Source organism: Salmo salar, chromosome ssa04 (genome assembly GCF_905237065.1).
Source record: "Salmo salar chromosome ssa04, Ssal_v3.1, whole genome shotgun sequence".
In the NCBI taxonomy this organism is placed as follows: domain Eukaryota; kingdom Metazoa; phylum Chordata; class Actinopteri; order Salmoniformes; family Salmonidae; genus Salmo; species Salmo salar.
Genome location: NC_059445.1, coordinates 44,245,298 through 44,264,617, shown reverse-complemented (window position 1 = coordinate 44,264,617; position 19,320 = coordinate 44,245,298). Strand labels below are relative to the sequence as shown.

The 19,320-nt window shown below is 42.9% G+C and overlaps 1 protein-coding gene across 1 annotated transcript in view; it reads right to left on the bottom strand.

Annotated features, from left to right (window-relative positions):
- Positions 1 to 11,519: 11,519 nt before the first annotated feature.
- The window catches only part of LOC106603208 (fibroblast growth factor 11-like), a 60,481-nt gene continuing 52,680 nt past the window's right edge, over positions 11,520 to 19,320 (bottom strand). Inside the window, exons 4-5 of the mRNA XM_014196562.2 lie at positions 16,270 to 16,468; positions 11,520 to 16,140 (exon numbers count right to left, since the gene is read on the bottom strand). Coding sequence (XP_014052037.1) covers positions 15,944 to 16,140; positions 16,270 to 16,468 — 396 coding nt within the window. The 3' untranslated portion in view covers positions 11,520 to 15,943. The remainder of the gene's footprint in view (positions 16,141 to 16,269; positions 16,469 to 19,320) is intronic.

The following is a 19,320-nucleotide window of genomic DNA, read 5'->3' as shown; positions in this document are numbered from 1 at the left end:
CTGATTTTTAACTCTGACGTCCTTGGGTAGGTGGAGGGAGTCTGGAAGGGCATCTAGGAATCTTTGGGTTGTCCGAGAATTTATAGCACGGCTTTTGATGATCCTTGGTTGGGATCTGAGCAGATTATTTTTTGCGATTGCAAACAAAATAAAATGGTGGTCCGATAGTCCAGGATTATGAGAAAAACATGAAGATCCACAACATTTATTCCTCGGGACAAAACTAAGTCCAGAGTATGACTGTGGCAGTGAGTAGGTCCGGAGACATGTTGGACATGTCTCAAGCTCTGTTAGGTTGGATGGGGAGCGTTGCTGCACAGCTATTTTCAGGTCTCTCCAGAGCTGTTTGATCGGGTTCAGGTCTGGGCTCTGGCTGGACCCCTCAAGGATATTCAGAGACTTGTCCCGAAGCCACTCCTGCGTTGTCTTGGCTGTATGCTTAGGGTTGTTGTCCTGTTGGAAGGTGAACCTTCAACCCAGTCTGAGCGCTCTGGAGCAGATTTTCATCAAGGATCTCTCTGTGCTTTGCTCTATTCAGATTTGATTCAGATTTGATGCAGGACTCTACTGCCAACCCATAGGAATCCTGGCTAGTCTGGGTACTAGTACCTTGCCAGTCCTGTCATTTGCCAAAGTGGAATGCAATAGCTGAACAGAGATGGCAACCAGGCTATAGGAATTCCCACCCAGTTAACTAAAATGGTGGAAGCCCTCAATGGTAATGACCATGCAAAAACTAGTTATTTCCAAGTAATAATCTCTACACATCTCTATGATGAAGACCCACATTTGGTATCTTAATATTGTGCTGTGATTGGAAAATATTTTGAAAAGAACATTCATAGATCTTAGGAAAAATGTCTGAAACCTCTGATTGGCTCATATAAACTCAGCAAAAAAACAAACGTCCCTTTTTCAGGACCCTATCTTTCAAAGATAATTCGTAAAAATCCAAATAACTTCACAGATCTTCATTGTAAAGGATTTAAACACTGTTTCCCATGGTTGTTCAGTGAACCATAAACAATTCATGAACATGCACCTGTTGAACGGTCTTTAAGACATTAACAGCTTACAGACGGTAGGCAATTAAGGTCACAGTTATGAAAACTTAGGACACTAAAGAGGCCTTTCTTCTGACTCTGAAAAACACCAAAAGAAAGATGCCCAGGGTCCCTGCTCATCTGCGTGAACGTGCCTTAGGCATGCTGCGAGGAGGCATGAGGACTGCAGATGTGGCCAGGGCAAGAAATTGCAATGTCCATACTGTGAGACACCTAAGACAGAGCTACAGGGAGACATGATGGACAGCTGATCGTCCTCGCAGTGGCAGACCCAGGGTAACAACACTTGCACAGGATCAGTACATCCGAACATCACACCTGTGGGACAAGTACAGGAGGGCAACAACAACTGCCCGAGTTACACCAGGAACGCACAATCCCTCCATCAGTACTCAGACTGTCCGCAATAGACTGAGAGAGGCTGGACTGAGGGCTTGTAGGCCTGTTGTAAGGTAGGTCCTCACTAGACATCACTGGCAACAATGTTGCCTATGGGCACAAACCCACCGTCGCTGGACCAGACAGGACTGGCAAAAAGTGCTCTTCACTGACGAGTCGCGGTTTTGTCTCACCAGGGGTGATGGTCGGATTCACGTTTATCAGGCAATCTCAACGTTGTACATTACAGGGAAGACATCCTCCTTCCTCATGTGGTACCCTTCCTGCAAGCACATCCTGACATGACCCTCCAGCATGGTAATGCCACCAGCCATACTGCTCGTTCTCTGAGTGATTTCCTGCAAGACAGGAATGTCAGTGTTCTGCCATGGCCAGCGAAGAGCCTGGATCTCAATCCCATTGAGCACATCTGGGACCTGTTGGATCAGAGGGTGAGGGCTAGGGTGATTCCTCCCAGAAAGGTCGTTCCAGCGACCTTTCGGTTACTGGCCCTACACTCTTAACTGCTAGGAAACCAAACCTGACTGGATGGTGGATGGGGTTAAGATCAGAAGTGATTAAGATCTAGGTGAGTCATACTGTTGTGAGTAAGGGTGTTATATTTAGGTGGGGTAAGCCTGTTGGCAGAGAGTTTTTCAGATGACAGTTAGCTGTGTACTGGGGAAGCGTAGGAGGCATGGGCTAAACTGTGATGATTGGGATGACATCAGGTTTCAGTCAGGTGGAGTCAGAGCTTTGACCAGATTTTAATGTACGCAAATACCCTGATCGAAAAGGAGGAAGTAATGTGTTGGTCATTTAGTAAAATGAATGGAAAAATGATTCATTCTGTGACATGTTTACATACTGTACTGTGGTTTTAAGTATCTGACATTTCTCCTTTTACAAGCCAAGTATATTACGGAGGGAGTGGTGTACCAGTCAAACAGGTTTACTGAACAACCTCTGTAATTTTACAACCACCTTTAAATCCAATAGGGCGGCGGCGCACAATTGGCCCAGCGTCGTCCGGGTTTGGCCGGTGTAGGCCGTCATTGTAAATAAGAATTTGTTTCTTAATTGACTTGCATAGTTAAATAAAGGTAAAAAAGAAAAGACATGTAAAGTAGTGACTGAAAACTATAATGAAGATCCTACCAGACACACATTTACATCTAGAATCCTGAATGCATGTACACAAACATAGTCAGAAACAATGACGCTCACATATAAACACGTTATGGCTAGTCACACATACACTCATGTGAGAGTAAGACATCACACACACACACACACACACACACACACACACACACACACACACACACACACACACACACACACACACACACATAATTTACTGAGTCACTTTAGAGGTAAATTATTTTGTAGACGGTTAGGTGAGTGATACTGAAAGAGAAAGCCAGAGAGAGAGAGAGAGCAGGAAACACACATCTATGTAATTACCCTTTGACTTTTGAAGGTGGAGTTTTTGTTGTCAAATACTCACTTCATGAGAGAAACATTACCTCACCTATGTGTAGGGAAGATGGAGCTGTGTTTTTTATTTATAGAGTAGCTTTTCGTTGACCACAGTCTATGTAAGGACTTCCCAAAATGAGAATTAAAAGTACTACCGTCGTGTTGTAGCAGGTCTTAGAATAAAAAGTCACCCCAGGTTTGATGAAACGATAAAGCTCACTACTGTCATCTAGTGGACAGTATGAAGGTGTGTGTGTGTGTGTGTGTGTGTGTGTGTGTGTGTGTGTGTGTGTGTGTGTGTGTGTGTGCAGGCACGTGCACAGATAGCGTCTACCTGGCCCTGTCCCTTTGCACTCCCACTCCCCCAATGCCCTTTTGGGTGGTAGTATATAAATAAATGTCAAAAATTTTTCTACACAGTTTTTGTTGTTGTTGTTCTGAATCTACTGCCCACAAGTCACCGTGACATCGTGAAGATTGAAATAAATAAATAAATAGGCCTATTCTAAAAAATGCTAAATGGTTCACTACAAATGCAGTCAGTGAGATATGAATTATTGCTTACGTTGGTGGGTGCCCTTTTTTCATTTTGAGCACCTACCCCCTAATAAGTCTGTGCACGGACCTGTGTGTGTGGTGTGTGTTTGTGGGATATGTGGCAGAGAGAACACTGCCATGTTTTTACTGCTCTGTCATTTGTAAAACTGCTGCTGTTATCACCTCTCTGAATGCCAAACATCATTAAGGTGTCCATGAGCTTCAACCCTCTCTCTGTCTCTCTCTGTCTCTCTGTCTCTCTGTCTCTCTGTCTCTCTCTCTCTCCCTCTCCCTCTCCCTCTCTCTCTCTCTCTCTCTCTCTCTCTCTCTCTCTCTCTCTCTCTCTCTCTCTCTCTCTCTCTCTCTCTCTCTCTCTGTCTCTCTATCTCTCTCTCTCTCTCTCTCTCTCTCTCTCTTCCTCATCTCTCTCTCTCTCTCCTCTCTCACTCTCTCTCTCTCTCTCTCTCTCTCTCTCTGTCTCTCTCTCATCTCTCTCTCTCTCTCTCCCTCATCTCTCTCTCTCTCTCCTCTCTCATCTCTCTCTCTCTCTCTCTCTATCTCTCTCTCTCTCATCTCTCTCTCTCTCTCTCTCTCTCTCTCTCTCTCTCTCTCTCTCCCCTCCGTCAGTCAGTCAATAAAGCAAATTTACATCCTAATGAGAACATAAGCTGAAATGGGGGGGAACGAGACAGAAGAGGAGAACTAGTGTGTTAGAGAGATAAAGGTGAAATGAACAGTGACACATTTGTCAGGGACAGAGAGGAGAGGATGATGAAGGACAATGAGGATGAGTGCTGCATGCTAACTGTGTGTGTGTGTGTGTGTGTGTGTGTGTGTGTGTGTGTGTGTGTGTGTGTGTGTGTGTGTGTGTGTGTGTGTGTGTGTGTGTGTGTGTGTGCGTGTGTGTGTGTTCACAACATAGAAATACACATTTTTGAAACGTCCAGGTTGTTCTGTATTTTTGGTAAGCTACTCTTGATGTGGCAGTGGAACACTTAGAACTCATAACTGAATATCTTCGGGAAATTGGTTCTCAATACTGGAGACAGTCTATAACTGTTAATGCTTAAGTCTGTCCAATTAGGACATGCTCCGGATCTTTGGCGACTACTATGTCATTTTTAAACCTCCAGCTTTGGGCATTATGTGTCAATGTGTAGTTCATGCATGCATAATCTATGAGCAGAATTACTGTTTTACCTAAATTAGCCACAAAATCCCTAGTTTGAAAGCGACTGTTTTTCTGGAAGTAGTGCTTCCCTCCATTTCCCCCCACGGGGCTGGCCCACTAACAATTAGAGTTCTAGCCAATGAGCTTCAGCCCCTTGCTATTTGAGTGACAGCTAGCAAGATGCACGCGCAGCAAAGCGAGAGAAAGAGCATTGATGTGGTGTACATATGTGACGTAGTAAGCAATTTTCAGGGACCTCTTTTGGCTCGTGACACTACTTTCAGTACTACTGGCTAAAAAGTATACAAAAGTACTTTCAATGTCTTTCAGCCTTGACTGCAGTGATTGACCGAGAGTGCTGGTTTCCGGACAAACTGATGATGTGCTTATAAATCCAGCAGAGTGCAGCAGAAGACACAAATATAGGAGTTAATTGATCTCATTTTCAAAGGATGAGCAACTGCAGTATGGACCTCGTGGGTGTGTGTGCGTTTTGTGTGTGCGTGTGCGTTTGTGTGTGTTTCCATGTATGTGTGTGTACCCTTCTCTACCCTTCTGAGACAGATAGTCTGTGTCCTCAGCCTCAGTGTATGTCAAGGTCAAGAGATGAGGACATCTGTGAGGTAGAGATGAGGTGTGTAAACGGTTTGAAGTGGCCAGAGAGTGTGAGAATCAGGGTTGGAACTGTAATCAGTTACGTTACAATTTAAAAAACATAATCAGATTACAGATACTTTTGAAAAACTAGATGATGACTTCTTGGATTATTTGTAAATTCAGAAAGGATGTTTGCGAATTTGTAAAAAAACATTTGACACCTTTCTGTTTTCTCAATAATATTCAATTCAGCATTTAAAAAAGGCACAAGTTTAAGTTTGTTCTACCTGAGCGAGTCTGACTACAAGTCAAATATGTTTGATGGATCCTTTTTGTCTTCTTCTAATTATTCACGAAAAATGATAATATCGGTACCAGGACTTGAGTGGGATTTGTGCCACAAATGCTAAAACGTTAGCATATGGAACTAGTATCAGGGAACTAAACCAAAGCATGGATTGCTGTCATACCTTGTCCATAGACTGCTTACAGGGGCGGCAGGTAGCCTAGTGGTTAGAGCGTTGGACTTGTAACCGCAAGGTTGCAAGATCGAATCCCCCACTGTTCCTAGGCCGTCATTGAAAATAATAATTTGTTCTTAACTGACTTGCCTAGCTAAATAAAGGTAAAATAAATCAAATTAAACAGGCTAAGGAAACCAATGTGAAATTTTGTAATTTGGGTGAACTATCCCTTTAAGGGGAAAGTAATCCAAAGTAACAGAAAGTAACCAGATTACGTTACTGCGTTTGAATAATCCAAAAGTTGCGTTACTGATACATTTTTTGTAACTGATTACATTTAGAATGTAACCTACCCAACCCTGGTGAGAATGTGTGTAGCATGTGTGTGGAGGAATGTTTGTGTGGAAGAATGTTTGTGAGGGAAATCCCAGCTCTGGGTCCAGATGGTAAATGTAATGAGGAAATTCAGCAGCATGCAAGGTGCATCTCCTGGCACCAACGTCCCCCTCCCCCCTAACACTGGCTCTCCTGGGAGGAATTATGAATAATTTATGAATGAATCATTACTTTTAACAGATCGTTTTTCTCTACTGTGAAAACAGCCAGCGGTAGGAAAAACCACTATGTATTTATGTCTCAGTGTGTATTTATGTAGATAGATTTCTTAGATCGGCAAAAGTACGAATTAAAGCTTGCATAGCATATTTGTCATGGCTTTGCTCTGAAGCGCACATGTTGTCTGCAGACTATTTCTGGTAATGGGTTACCCCAAATACATTACGAACAATGACCATTGCCTCATATGTGTGATGAAATGCCTGAATCCATATTCACTGTATTAATCTACCGTAGCACAGCTTGATTAAATCTGTTGAAACATAGCTACTGCATTGAGTATATATTTTCCCCATTGTAGTTGAGGTCATGCCTGTGCTCTACCCAGCAGTCACCTGGTTAGCTGTAACCAGAGGAAAGCTGACCTTGACGGAGGTCAAAAGGTCAGTGGCCATTTTCAGTATTTCTGAAAATCATTGACAGCCGTGACTTGTAATAATCCATCTGAATATCCTGCCTAGATCGTCAACCTGGGCTGTCAGATGCCTAGAAACATCATTAATATTTCCCCCACTGCTTCTAATCCGTCATCAGGTTAGCATGATTATCCCTGAGAGACTGGCCCATCTCACCAACCCTGGAGTGGCCGAAGAGAAATAAACGCTGCTATTCGTCTCTCTGATGCGTTTCTTAATAATCTGCAGGTTTTTGAAATGCAGGCTGATTATAAAGTCGATCAGATGGAGATGAGCGAGTGTTTAATCTCAGCCATGGGGATCCTCTCGCACTTTCACCATTTCTTTTTATGACAGTGGATTAGTGCTAATTTACTCATCTCTCACGCTCTAAACACTACATGATTGTGTGTGTCACAAAACATTCTCCCTCTAAATCGTTCATTTAAATAGTCAGTCACATCCAAAACATACATGGTTTATCACACCATGACTCATTAAGCGTTTCTGTACTTAGTGGGTTATATGTGGGTAATTCGTTTAAATGGCAATTAAATGAATGTCTTGCCATCATGCTGCTGACTAGAGGCCTAGGGAGGGTTTTATACTTTGGGCTGCTGTGTGTGAGAGGGCTGTGGTGAACCTTGGCCCTGTATTAATGAGAGGCTGTGTGTGTGTGTGTGTGTGTGTGTGTGTGTGTGTGTGTGTGTGTGTGTGTGTGTGTGTGTGTGTGTGTGTGTTAGTGGAATTTATATGTTTAAAGTAATGACTAAAGATTTCCACCCTGAAACCATATAATTGTATGAAATGTATTAGCATCATAAAACTATAATCTGATGATGTGTGTAGTTTTAGTCAGAATTAGAACAAGGACCTTTTACTCCTTTTTAATATGTAAGCAGGGTGCAAGTGTGAAACAAATGATAAGAGGAGCTATCGACAGACAAGTTGTACTACTGTGTTCCTTACAGGACATTCTGTCCCCACCCGTGGTGTGGAGAAACTGTTAGGCTTGCAAAAGATTATGAAACATGTTGCAGATTAAAGAAGGAATGTATCTGTGTAGTAGATAAACACCGACTGTCTGAGCAAGGCGTAGCTTAAGATTTGAACTTGTTTGTGTGTGTGTTATGAAGACTGTGTTTGCATTTTTGATTTCAGAATGTTCTCGTGAATAAACTTTACAGACCTTTTGCATAAGCTGAGTCTTTGCCTAATTATTATTAAACCCAGAGTCTTACAGACCTTGGGGATTGGTCAAAGCTTACTGATTGTTAGTTATTATCATTGGGATTGAAAATTCTCGTGACAGTTAGAGAGACACTGAGAGACTCAGTAGGGTGATGATGTGTCACGTGGTTTCCCTGGGCCACCGTGCTCAGCCAGGAGGAGCCAGGAACCTCTGTCACCTGTCTCTCTCCACTCACCTGTGAGCACCTGCAGCTGTCAATACCATCTGGAACACACACACACACACACACACACACACACACACACACACACACACACACACACACACACACACACACACACACACACACACACACACACACACACACACACACACACACACACACGTGATTTGATTAGGTATGAGAGTATGTGTTTTCTTCACCTTGAGGTCTTGAAGTTCCACTGGTCAGTAGTCCCACATAACTAGAACCTGTAATCACTTAGCTATAAGTCAATCTGCACAACACATCATCAAAAACACGTCATCAGATGACCTCTTTTGACCAGAGCATGAGTCATGAAAAGAATCACCAAGGGACAATACGTACAATCATACAAATATATCTGTTTGTTTTATTGAATAATATTCCATAATAAGATGAGGCAGGTGTGAGTTACTATAGAAATGTACACGGGTCTGTGTCAAACTCAGAGATAGGTTGAGGGGCAGGGCCTGTGTGTCTCTAGTTGCTGTGGAGGAGGAGTCATCCCTTATCATGAAAGTTGGTAAATGGTGGTGCATGCATGCGTTGCAAAAATTCTCAAGTCAACCTGGATTTGTTGTCCTTATTGCAGACTGCTGGACTGTTTTGTAGCCTGTTAGTCCTCCTTGCTAACTCTTAATCCCCGCTGAAGACTGTTTACCGTCCTTGCGAGCTGGTTGTCCCCATTGCAGGTTGTTAGTCCTAACTGCATTGTTCATACTCTCTAGTCTCAGTTTTTGTTGTGGCTGGAGAGTTAGTAGATCCAGCTCTGCTCACTTTGGCTCAGTTGCCATGTAGAGTCCCACCTGGTAAGTAATACCACAGCCCTTCTTTCATAGGGTCCATCAGTGCTAAGCCCTGTGTTATTACTTATGGCTCTTGTTGGAAGACGTCTGTTACTTTTGGAAGACGAGAGGAAAGGACTGAGATAAACCAAGAGCCGAGAGGAAAAAGGAGAGGGCGTAGTTTGTTTTTGGAAGACTTGTGTGACCATAACGCTGAGCCCAGTGGGTGCTGGGGAAGTCTGGTCATTGCTGGGAAAGGTCATAACTGACCGACAGACAGGTGTTGGCTTTAGGAGGACAGATCTGGCCTTTTGCATGTTTCCACATACTCTTTTGAACTTTGACAACATTTACAGTTTAGGGTTAAGTCTCTGGGATACGGTAAATCATTCACACTGTGAGCTTCCACCCAGAGGATTTAGTTTGGGTGGAAGCTCACACTGCGTCATTTAGCATTCTGTGGGAATGATGAAGCAGTGCCCTTACCACTTCACCCCAACACAACACTGTTGTTCGCCTACAAAACCACATTGAAGGGAGGATGGGTATGAGGAAAGAAAAACATCCTTCCCAAGAGTCTGCATCAGAAAGACATGACAAAGCAAAATAAAACACAACAAGAAAAATGTTCACCACCTATTCTTGGAGATATGTTCTGAAAAATATCAATACAACACCTCACACACATATATCCCATATATGATTTATATATGGACATAGCTATATAGTAATATTTCTATGAAACAATGAGCCAGGAAAGCACCAACAAATGCTAGGTTTGTTGTCCATCCAAACAATTTCCCTGGCCTTTAGTTGTGTACAGTAGACTGACAGCCCTATACCTTAAACATGGCTGTTAAATCATACTTAAACGGTCAAAAAGGCTAAGCCAGACTTTGGCAGTACTGTCAAATCCCTTCATAAGAACTCTATAAATATTTATTATTATTATTACAATGACATTTTAACCACTATTTTCTCTTGTTATTATGAGAGTGGTGTTCCCTGTTTTGACCCCAGTTGGATCAGAACCTAAGACCAAAGCCCTTCAAACAGAGTGCACTCTAATGGAGTTCCACAGCATTGTCCCCAGAGTCTCAGAAAAGGACGGTAAACGACAGAAACCCAAGCAGCTCAGTACACGGTCAGATCACACTGGCCAGTTGTATGGGGCTGTTGATCTCTAAAGTGTACCGTAAGATGGGAGAAAAATCTGCCCTCACATTTGTTGTGCAACAGGCCACTTTGTCCAGTTTTCACGTTGGGATGGAACAAAACTGCTCTGAGTTCATTGTTCACAAACAGTTTACATGTTGGAATGGAACAAAACTGCTCTGAGTTCATTGTCCATAAACATGTGTTGCTCCTCCCACTGCTCTCAACGCTATACTATTGCATTACTGCTCTCAACGCTATACTATTGCTTTCCACTTTGGCTTTTATTGAGTCTATCGATCGTCACTTCACCCTCATTCCTTGTCTTTCTTTCTTTCTTTCTTTCTTTCTTTCTTTCTTTCTTTCTTTCCCCCTCTCTCTTTCTCTCCTTTTTCTCCCTCACACACTCATGCACACATACAGGTAGGTCATTACACTCGCTCAGTCACTCTTTCACTCACCCACACAGACACACACGTGCAAGCGAACGCACACGCACGTACAAGCACACAGTGTGTAGAGGGAAGGTTAATGGGCAGTAGACATATAGGACACCTTTTGGTGAGATTGCGCATTAAGTGGAGTGTGACTTCGAAGCGGACATGAGCGGGCGTGTGTGAACCACAACTGTCCTTGTATTCTCAACGTCACTACCCCTCCTCCTCCCCTTGTGGGACCTGCTCTGCCTTAAATTCTGCTCTAATCAAGAAAAGAGCTCTCTTTGCCTTACTTTATGATAGCTAATTCATTATTTCTGCCTCAACCAGCTAAATATCCCTCTGGCGTGCTCTCAATATCAGAACCAAAGAGCAGTGGTGTAAAGTACTTAAGTAAAAATACTCAAGTTGTTTTTTGGGGTAGCTATACTTTACTTTACTATTTATATTTTTGACAACTTTTACTTTTACTTCAAATCATTCCTTAAGAAGATATTGTATTTTTTAGCCCATTCATTTTCCTTGATACTCAAAAGTACTTGTAACATTTTGAATGCTTAGCAGGACAGGAAAATAGTCAAATTCACACACTTATCAACAGATCATCCCTGGTCATCCCTACTGTCTCTGATCTGGTGGACTCACTAAACAGAGAATATCCCTGGTCATCTCTACTGCCGCTGATCTAGTGGACTAACTAAACAGAGAACATCCCTGGTCATCCTACTGCCTACTGTCTCTGATCTGGCAGACTCACTAAACACACATGCTTCATTTGTAAGTAATGTCTGAATGTTGGAGTGTGCCCCTGACTATTGTAAATAAAAAATAAATAAAAAATGGTGGTGTCTGGTTTGCTCAATATAAGGAATTTTATATGATTCATACTTTTACTTTTGATACTTAAGTACATTTTAGGAATTACATTTACTTTTGATACTTAAGTATATTTGAAACCAAATACTTTTAGACTTTTACTTAAGTAGAATTTTACTGGGTGACTTTGACTTTTACTTGAGTCATTTTCTATTAAGGTATCTTTACTTTTACTCAAGTATGACAGTTGGGTACTTTTTCCACCACTGCCAAACAGTCCTGCTTCGCATTTAATATAATTTCACTGCCTCAAATTCAATATCAGAACTAGTGAACTTTCACTGCCTCACATTCAGTATCAGAATGAGTGAACGTTGCCTCACATTCTATTTCAGAACTAGTGAACTGTCTATGCCTCACATTCAATATCAGAACTAGTGAGCCAGTTTGTCTCACATTCTACCTCAAAACTAGTGAACTTTCTCTGCCTCACATTCTATCTCTGAACTATTTATCTTCCTTTGACTCTAAGTGACTTCCTCTTTCTCTGCTTCACATTCTATCACAAAACGTGTGAACGTTTTCTGCCTCAAAACTATTGAATTTCCTTTGACTCTCATTGACTTCCTCTTTCTCATAGTAAACTTTTTCTGCCTCACATTTTATCTCAGAACAATTGAACTGTCTTTGTCTTACTTTCTTTCTCAGAACTAGTGCACTTTCTCTGTCCCACATTCTATCTCAGAACGTTCTCTGCCTCACATTATTTCTTAAAACTTTTGCTGTCTTACATTCTTTCTCAGAACTGACTTTCTCAGTGACTTCCTCTTTTTCTGCCTCACATTCTATCACAAAACGTGAACTTTTTCTGCCTCACATTCTATTTCAAAACCATTAAACTTTCTTTTGACTCTGACTTCCTCTTTCTCATAGTAAACTTTCTCTGCCTTACATTCTATCTCAGAACTAGTGAACTTTTACTGCCTCACATTCAATAACAGAACTGGTGAACTTTGCCTCACATTCTGTTTCAGACCTAGAGAACCAGTTTGTCTCACATTCTACATCAAAACTAGTGAACTTCCTCTGCCTATCATTGTTTCTCAGAACTAGTGAACTTTCTCTGCCTCACATTCTATCTCAGAACTATTGAACTTCCTTTGACTCTAAGTGACTTCCTCTTTCTCTGTCTCACATTCTATTTCAAAACTATTGAACTTTCTTTGACTCTCATTGACTTCCTCTTTCTCATAGTACACTTTCTTTGCCTCACATTCTCAGAACTTGCTGACTTTCTCTGCCTCACATTCTTTCTCAGAACTTGCTGACTTTCTCTGCCTCACATTCTTTCTCAGAACTTGCTGACTTTCTCTGCCTCACATTCTTCCTCAGAACTTGCTAACTTTCTCTGCCTCACATTCTTCCTCAGAACTTGCTAACTTTCTCTGCCTTACATTCTATCTCAGAACTAGTGAAGTTTCCTCCTCATACGTTAGAACTCAGCAAGGAACCCTCATTCCCTAATATTAAGTCTAACCCAAAAACGTTCTCAGATAAGTCTACATCCCCAAAAAGCAGGCTTGGTATTTCAGAACATGACTGTATCTCAACGACTGCCTACACACTCTGACCCTCTTAGAACATTCTAGACCATCTCAGACATACTCTGATCCTCAATAACATGCCCAAAACATCCTTCTCACATTCTGTACATTTTGGGAACGTGTGTAACATTCTTATAATGTCACTTTAATAATGTTTACATATCTTGCATTACTCATCTCATATGTATATACTGCATTCTATACTATTTTACTGTATCTTAGTCTATGCCGCTCTGACATTGCTCATCCATATATTTATATATTCTTAATTCCATTCCTTGACTTTAAATTTGTGTGTATTGGGTATATGTTGTGAAATTGTTAGATATTACTTGTTAGATATTGCTGCACTGCCGGAACTAGAAGCACAAGCACTTCGCTACACCTGCAATAACATCTGCTAAACACGTGTACTGTATGTGACCAATAAAATTTGATTTGATTTTCATTTGTTATGTATTTTCCCTCTCTGTGTTTTCCCTCATCTTCTGTAATGTTGTGTAACATATTTACAGGCAGTCCACTGCTATTGCCTGTTTCTTATAGAGGAGCTCTCTAAGGGACGGTGGTATAAGCTCACTTGTGCTGCCATCCCTTCTCAGTGACCCACTAGACAGGACAGGAGCTGGTCACACAGAACACCCCTGCTATCTCACTCTGACAGCACAGCCGCCATGGCAGGAACAAGCTACGCAGCAATGCCTTTGGGCATTTTACTGCATATATCCCCATGCTCAGAAAATCAGCCTTCTGTACACCAGGATGTCCCTGTGTATGTTGTACTGTTATGTCCATGATTTGTTTCAGATGTTACTGCCCATTGCTTTCTTCAGCACTCTCAGGCCAATAACAATGCAGTGGCAGTGCTGTGTTTGAAAGGTGGCCATTTGTCACCCAAACGTCATCTCCCCAGAGAAGGACATCACTAAGACACCCCTCACAGTGCCCCATGTCCAGTATGAAGGACATTGTAGAAGTCCCCTCCCACTCAACACACACATACACACACTGAAACAGACACTTGCACAAACATGGATACACACACTATGCACTCCCAAAATAAACTCACATATTCCCACAAACATCCATACACTGGGAGAAGAACACAATCACAAACAGCCACGCACACAAAGAAATCCATATTTGCGAGTAGATTCCTCTGTGGTGATTTGATAACTCTGGTGAGGGGATAAGCAGTGAGATGTCTTTAGAATAGCAAGTAGGTGCTCCAGCTGTGTCTTATAAAAACTCATCCAGAAAGTCTCATATATCTATTGTGCTCCAGTTAAGAGCCTCCTCAGACTTTGATGTCAGCTTTAAACTCTGCTTCATGTCGACAACAGTTGCCAAGCAAAGGATACACTCAGCGGTCACTAGCACTACCTTTCAGGTGACAGAGAATTTAATCAGATTTAACAGGTCCAATCCTTACCATTTATCTGAAATAGTTTAGTGAATTATGAGCACCACAAGGTGAGTTTTGGAGGCTAGCAATTGGGAGTTTTTTAAGCATACACATTCATAACCACTGTCACTATCTCCTTCACTTGTATAAAATGCCGTACTTTCTTTTTTAACACAGCCCAGCTCTGACAGAGACTCAAACCTGTACAAATATTGCAGAGACATGTTACATTATATTTTTTTTACATACATTTAAGCGAATAACTTAAGCAATTATGGCTGTATTCCATAAAATCCCCAGGAAATAACCTTCAAAGAGTTGCATCATAATAACATTGGGCCCAGAGGGCATTTAGCTCCATCACTCTCTCACATGCTCAGAATCAGCCTGCTGAGCCCAATCTGAAATCATCTCTGTCAGGCTACTGTTATGTGGGCCACACATGGCAGTCATGTACCAGTCAGGGTTCTAATAGTAATTTGGACATGTTGCTTTCATGGCTCCAGAAGGGCAAATGGCTATCAACTTCAGTTAATGGAACACCCTGACATTTCTGTCTCGTTATTTTGCCTGTGAGATTGTTGCAAGGTTATGCGGCAGTTGAATCATCAATATCACCATAATCACTGTAACCATTGTAATTATCGTTATCCTTATCATCATCATTATCATCCTTTACATCATCCTCATGATTTAATATTATAAACTTCTTCAGTTCCCTCCATTTATTTCCTCATTGTGATTGATCAAAGGAGAAATGGACTTTGAAAGAGTGAGCTAGAAAAGGCTGGTCACTGAAAAAGTTATCCTGTAGCCTGTAGATATCTCTGATCCCAAAAGAGCTGGCTTGACTTTTCTCTTTCAGCAGAACATTTGGCATTTTTTAAATTGATTGGCTGACTGCCGTTCAACAGACAGGCCTACTATCAAATATAAATAGATCCCCCTGATGTTGTCCAATAAAACATCACTTTGATGGCCCAAGTCCAGCTGTGGGGTGTGTGATTTGCAGGTGGGCAGATGGTGGAGGCCAGGCATGGCGACACTGTCACCATGGTGATTTCCATTACTTAGAAGAGTGGACCCACGCATAGCGATTATGATGACATAAAGTGATTAGTGTTACACACTTTTTCTCCAACATACACACACACAATCGCACGCACACACATCAAAATACACTGATTAGAAATGACTGTGTGTGGGCGAGGGTAGGTGATTTCTGAAAATTGAGACAGGTGATGGAGGGCAGTAGATCATTTAAAGAGGCATGACACAGGCTGTGCTTTTGGTAGTGAGTGTACTAGAGGAGGGGTAGAGGTGATTGACAGGGAGGAAGGGTGGTGATGCTGGCTCGGGCCCTGGTCCATCTCTCTCTCTCTCTGGTGACAGGTGAGAAGAAACCCTCCCAGAACCAGACCTGGTGAGCTGCTGATGAGCTGTTGACCCCTGGCACTTCAGCATGGTGCAGCCCAGTGCACTTCTGGTAAAGGGGGCCCATGAGGGCCATTCCTCCAGCCAGCCCAACGTATGATCGGTGATTGAGTCCCCATTGAGTTCTCAGTGTCACTGCTCCCCCTCCCCTCCCCTAGGTCCCCTGTGCTACGAGGCATCAGCCTTGGGAGCTTTTTTCTCTTTCCTGCAGTTCTTGATGGAGAATGTTATTTCATGACGTTCTTCTGACGTCTTCAGTGTCTTCCGAGCGGGGCTGTCTTTATCTTTTTCCTTCTCTTTTTCCTTCTCTTTTTCTTTCTGTTCATTGACTAGTTCGTGTAGCGATGGCTCCTTGTACATGGCAACTGTGGAGCAGAAGAGAGAAAACAGTTGAGTGTCCAGTGGACATCTATGATACGTTTCTGATATATCCGTGTCTTATTTGTTCCTCTCAAACATTCATCATAGCTTGGACAGGAGGGCACGTGACCAACCTTCTATAACTTTAGGCAGGAAGTGTGCGGCTCCTTTGGTCTTCTTCACCCGGTTGCCCTTCATAACCTGTCCGTCGCGGTTGATACCGATATACCAGGAGCGGCCCGACTGGTTCTGGCGGTAGAGCATGGAGGAGTAGGTCACGTAGTAGTTCTCAAACACACTCTCCTTGAACTTACACTCTGGAGTGAAGTGTTCCTAAAGGAGAACAAACACAACACACACCATGAGAGGATCGACTGTACCCATTAAGCCAACCCAGAAACACAAACAGACATTCCAATGCATGCATAGTATGTGCTCACAAATACCGTAGGCGCACACACACACTCAGTGAAAAACATATTCATTAAGAGAGTTGTGTCTAAGGGGAATGGAAGGGAATGCTAGGATTCTATGTGTATTCATGTTTCTATTCATGTTTCTTTGAAAAAGCGAGAATATCCTGGTCTTTGGGGAGAAGAGTGTGGAATTATTCCACTCATAGTGAGGGATTACGTTATAGCATCAGTGGTATAAACTTAACAAAGCCCTCTAAGGTACAGTGGAAGGGAGAAACCACTGGGAAACTCTCCCATAAACAAAAGATTGACACATACCTACAAATAAACGCACATAGTATGCAAATGAATAACACACACAACAATACATTCGCCTTTATTTTGGAAAGTACGGAGGCAGAACAAATGGTTGAGATGGAAGTCCCTTTCAACCTTCAATTTCAAAATTCAATACAGAGCACTAACACACTGTAATACTGTCTGAAAGTGAACACACATAGCAGCACCCATCCCCTTCGAAGTTGAAGCTTTTCCAACATTTATGGTGCACCTCCACCTAAGACTTACTCCACGCCTGTGTGTCACCGGTGTCTTATGTTAATATGGGCTCTAGTGTTATTGTGTTTCCTTGGGGTGACCAGAAACTTAGGGCGACCAGAAACTTGGGGCGACCAGAAACATGGGGTGACCAGAAACATGGGGCGAGCAGAAACTTGGGGCGACCAGAAACATGGGGCGACCAGAAACTTGGGGCGACCAGAAACATGGGGTGACCAGAAACATGGGGCGACCACAAACTTGGGGCCACCACAAACTTGGGGCGACCAGAAACATGGGGCGACCACAAACTTGGGGCGACCAGAAACATGGGGCGACCAGAAACATGGGGTGACCAGAAACATGGGGCGAGCAGAAACTTGGGGCGACCAGAAACATGGGGCGACCAGAAACATGGGGCGAGCAGAATCAACAACCTCTACGTCATTCAAGACTATTGCTTTGTGAGAAGGTGTCCCCAAGTTAGAGCAGTTCCACCGAAGCCATGGCCCAGTAAAACATGGCTGCCGGCCCGCGTAGATGGAAACAGAAAAGTCTGAGCCTTTTGGGTAAAACACTGGGGTAAATCTCAGATGGAAACTCGACAGTCATTGGCTGTTAGAACATCTCCCCAGTCCCTACACCAGTGTTTAACCCCTCCATGTCCAGAACTAACATAAGGACCACTAAACCCTGCATAATGTTGCCTGATGATTGTAACCACTAGCGACAGGTATACATCTCTCTTAGTCACCATCAGCCTCCTTCCCTTGCCAGAGAGCAAACCCAATCTGCACGATTTATATAGTGCGAGCAGAAGGGCAGAAACAGCTGACTGGAGACTTTCTCTTGGGCTCAGGGAGACTGAGGGAGACGGTGGAGGACTGGGGGAGGACGAGTCGGCAATAAGAAGGGGCATTAAGGAGTCAGTAGTGGACTCGTCAGGGATGAAGGAGCTCCATGGTCACACGCTCCCAGATCATCACCTCTCACCTTCAAGGTGCTGTGCGTGTCTGGGAAAGTCAATCACGCGGTACCATATCTCCACCTCGCCCCGCTCCGCCATGCCCTCATATCCTTCCTCAGTTCCCCTCGACCCTGTTTTCTCTATCGTACCTCCGGACCACCTGAGCCACCCTCATCTGTAGGTACTTTCCACCCCCAGCCCCCCCAGATCACAGAGTTATTTATACGTCTTCTGTCAGGTTTGGTATCTTAAGGAGCTTGATAGATGATCTGCTTCATTCATTATTAATCAGGGTGGAGAGGGAGAGAAAGGGTATTTGGTATTTTATTAGGATCCCCATTAGCTGTTGCAAAAGCAGCAGCTACTCTTCCTGGGGTCCACATAAAACATGAAACATTACATAATACAGAACATTAATAGACAAGAACAGCTCAAGGACATAACTATTTACGTTTAAAAACAGCTCACGTAGCCTACATATCAATACATGCACACAAAATATCTAGGTCAAATAGGGGAGAGGCGTTGTGCCGTGAGGTGTTGCTTTATCTGGTTTTTTAAACCAGGTCTGCTGTTCATTTCAGCAATATGAGATGAATGGGAGTTCCATGCAATAATGGCTTTATATAGTACTGTACGCTTTCTTAAATTTGTTCTAGATTTGGGGGACTATGAAAAGACCTCTGGTGGCATGTCTGGTGGGGCAAGTGTGTATGTCAGAGCTGTGCGTAAGTTGACTATGCAAACAATTTGGAATTTTCAAGATAAGCCAAAACTAGAGCCTGCATGACTTGCTTTACGGAGTGTGGTTTCAAAAAAGCAGAACATCTCTTTATTACGGACAAACCTCTCCCCATCTTTATAACTATTTAATCTACACTGCTCAAAAAAATAAAGGGAACACTTAAACAACACAATGTAACTCCAAGTCAATCACACTTCTGTGAAATCAAACTGTCCACTTATGAAGTAACACTGATTGACAATAAATTTCACATGCTGTTGTGCAAATGGAATAGACAACAGGTGGAAATTACAGGCAATTAGCAAGACACCCCCAATAAAGGAGTGGTTCTGCAGGTGGGGACCACAGACCACTTCTCAGTTCCTATGCTTCCTGGCTGATGTTTTGGTCACTTTTGAATGCTGGCGGTGCTTTCACTCTAGTTGTAGCATGAGACGGAGTCTACAACCCACACAAGTGGCTCAGGTAGTGCAGCTCATCCAGGATGGCACATCAATGCGAGCTGTGGCAAGAAGATTTG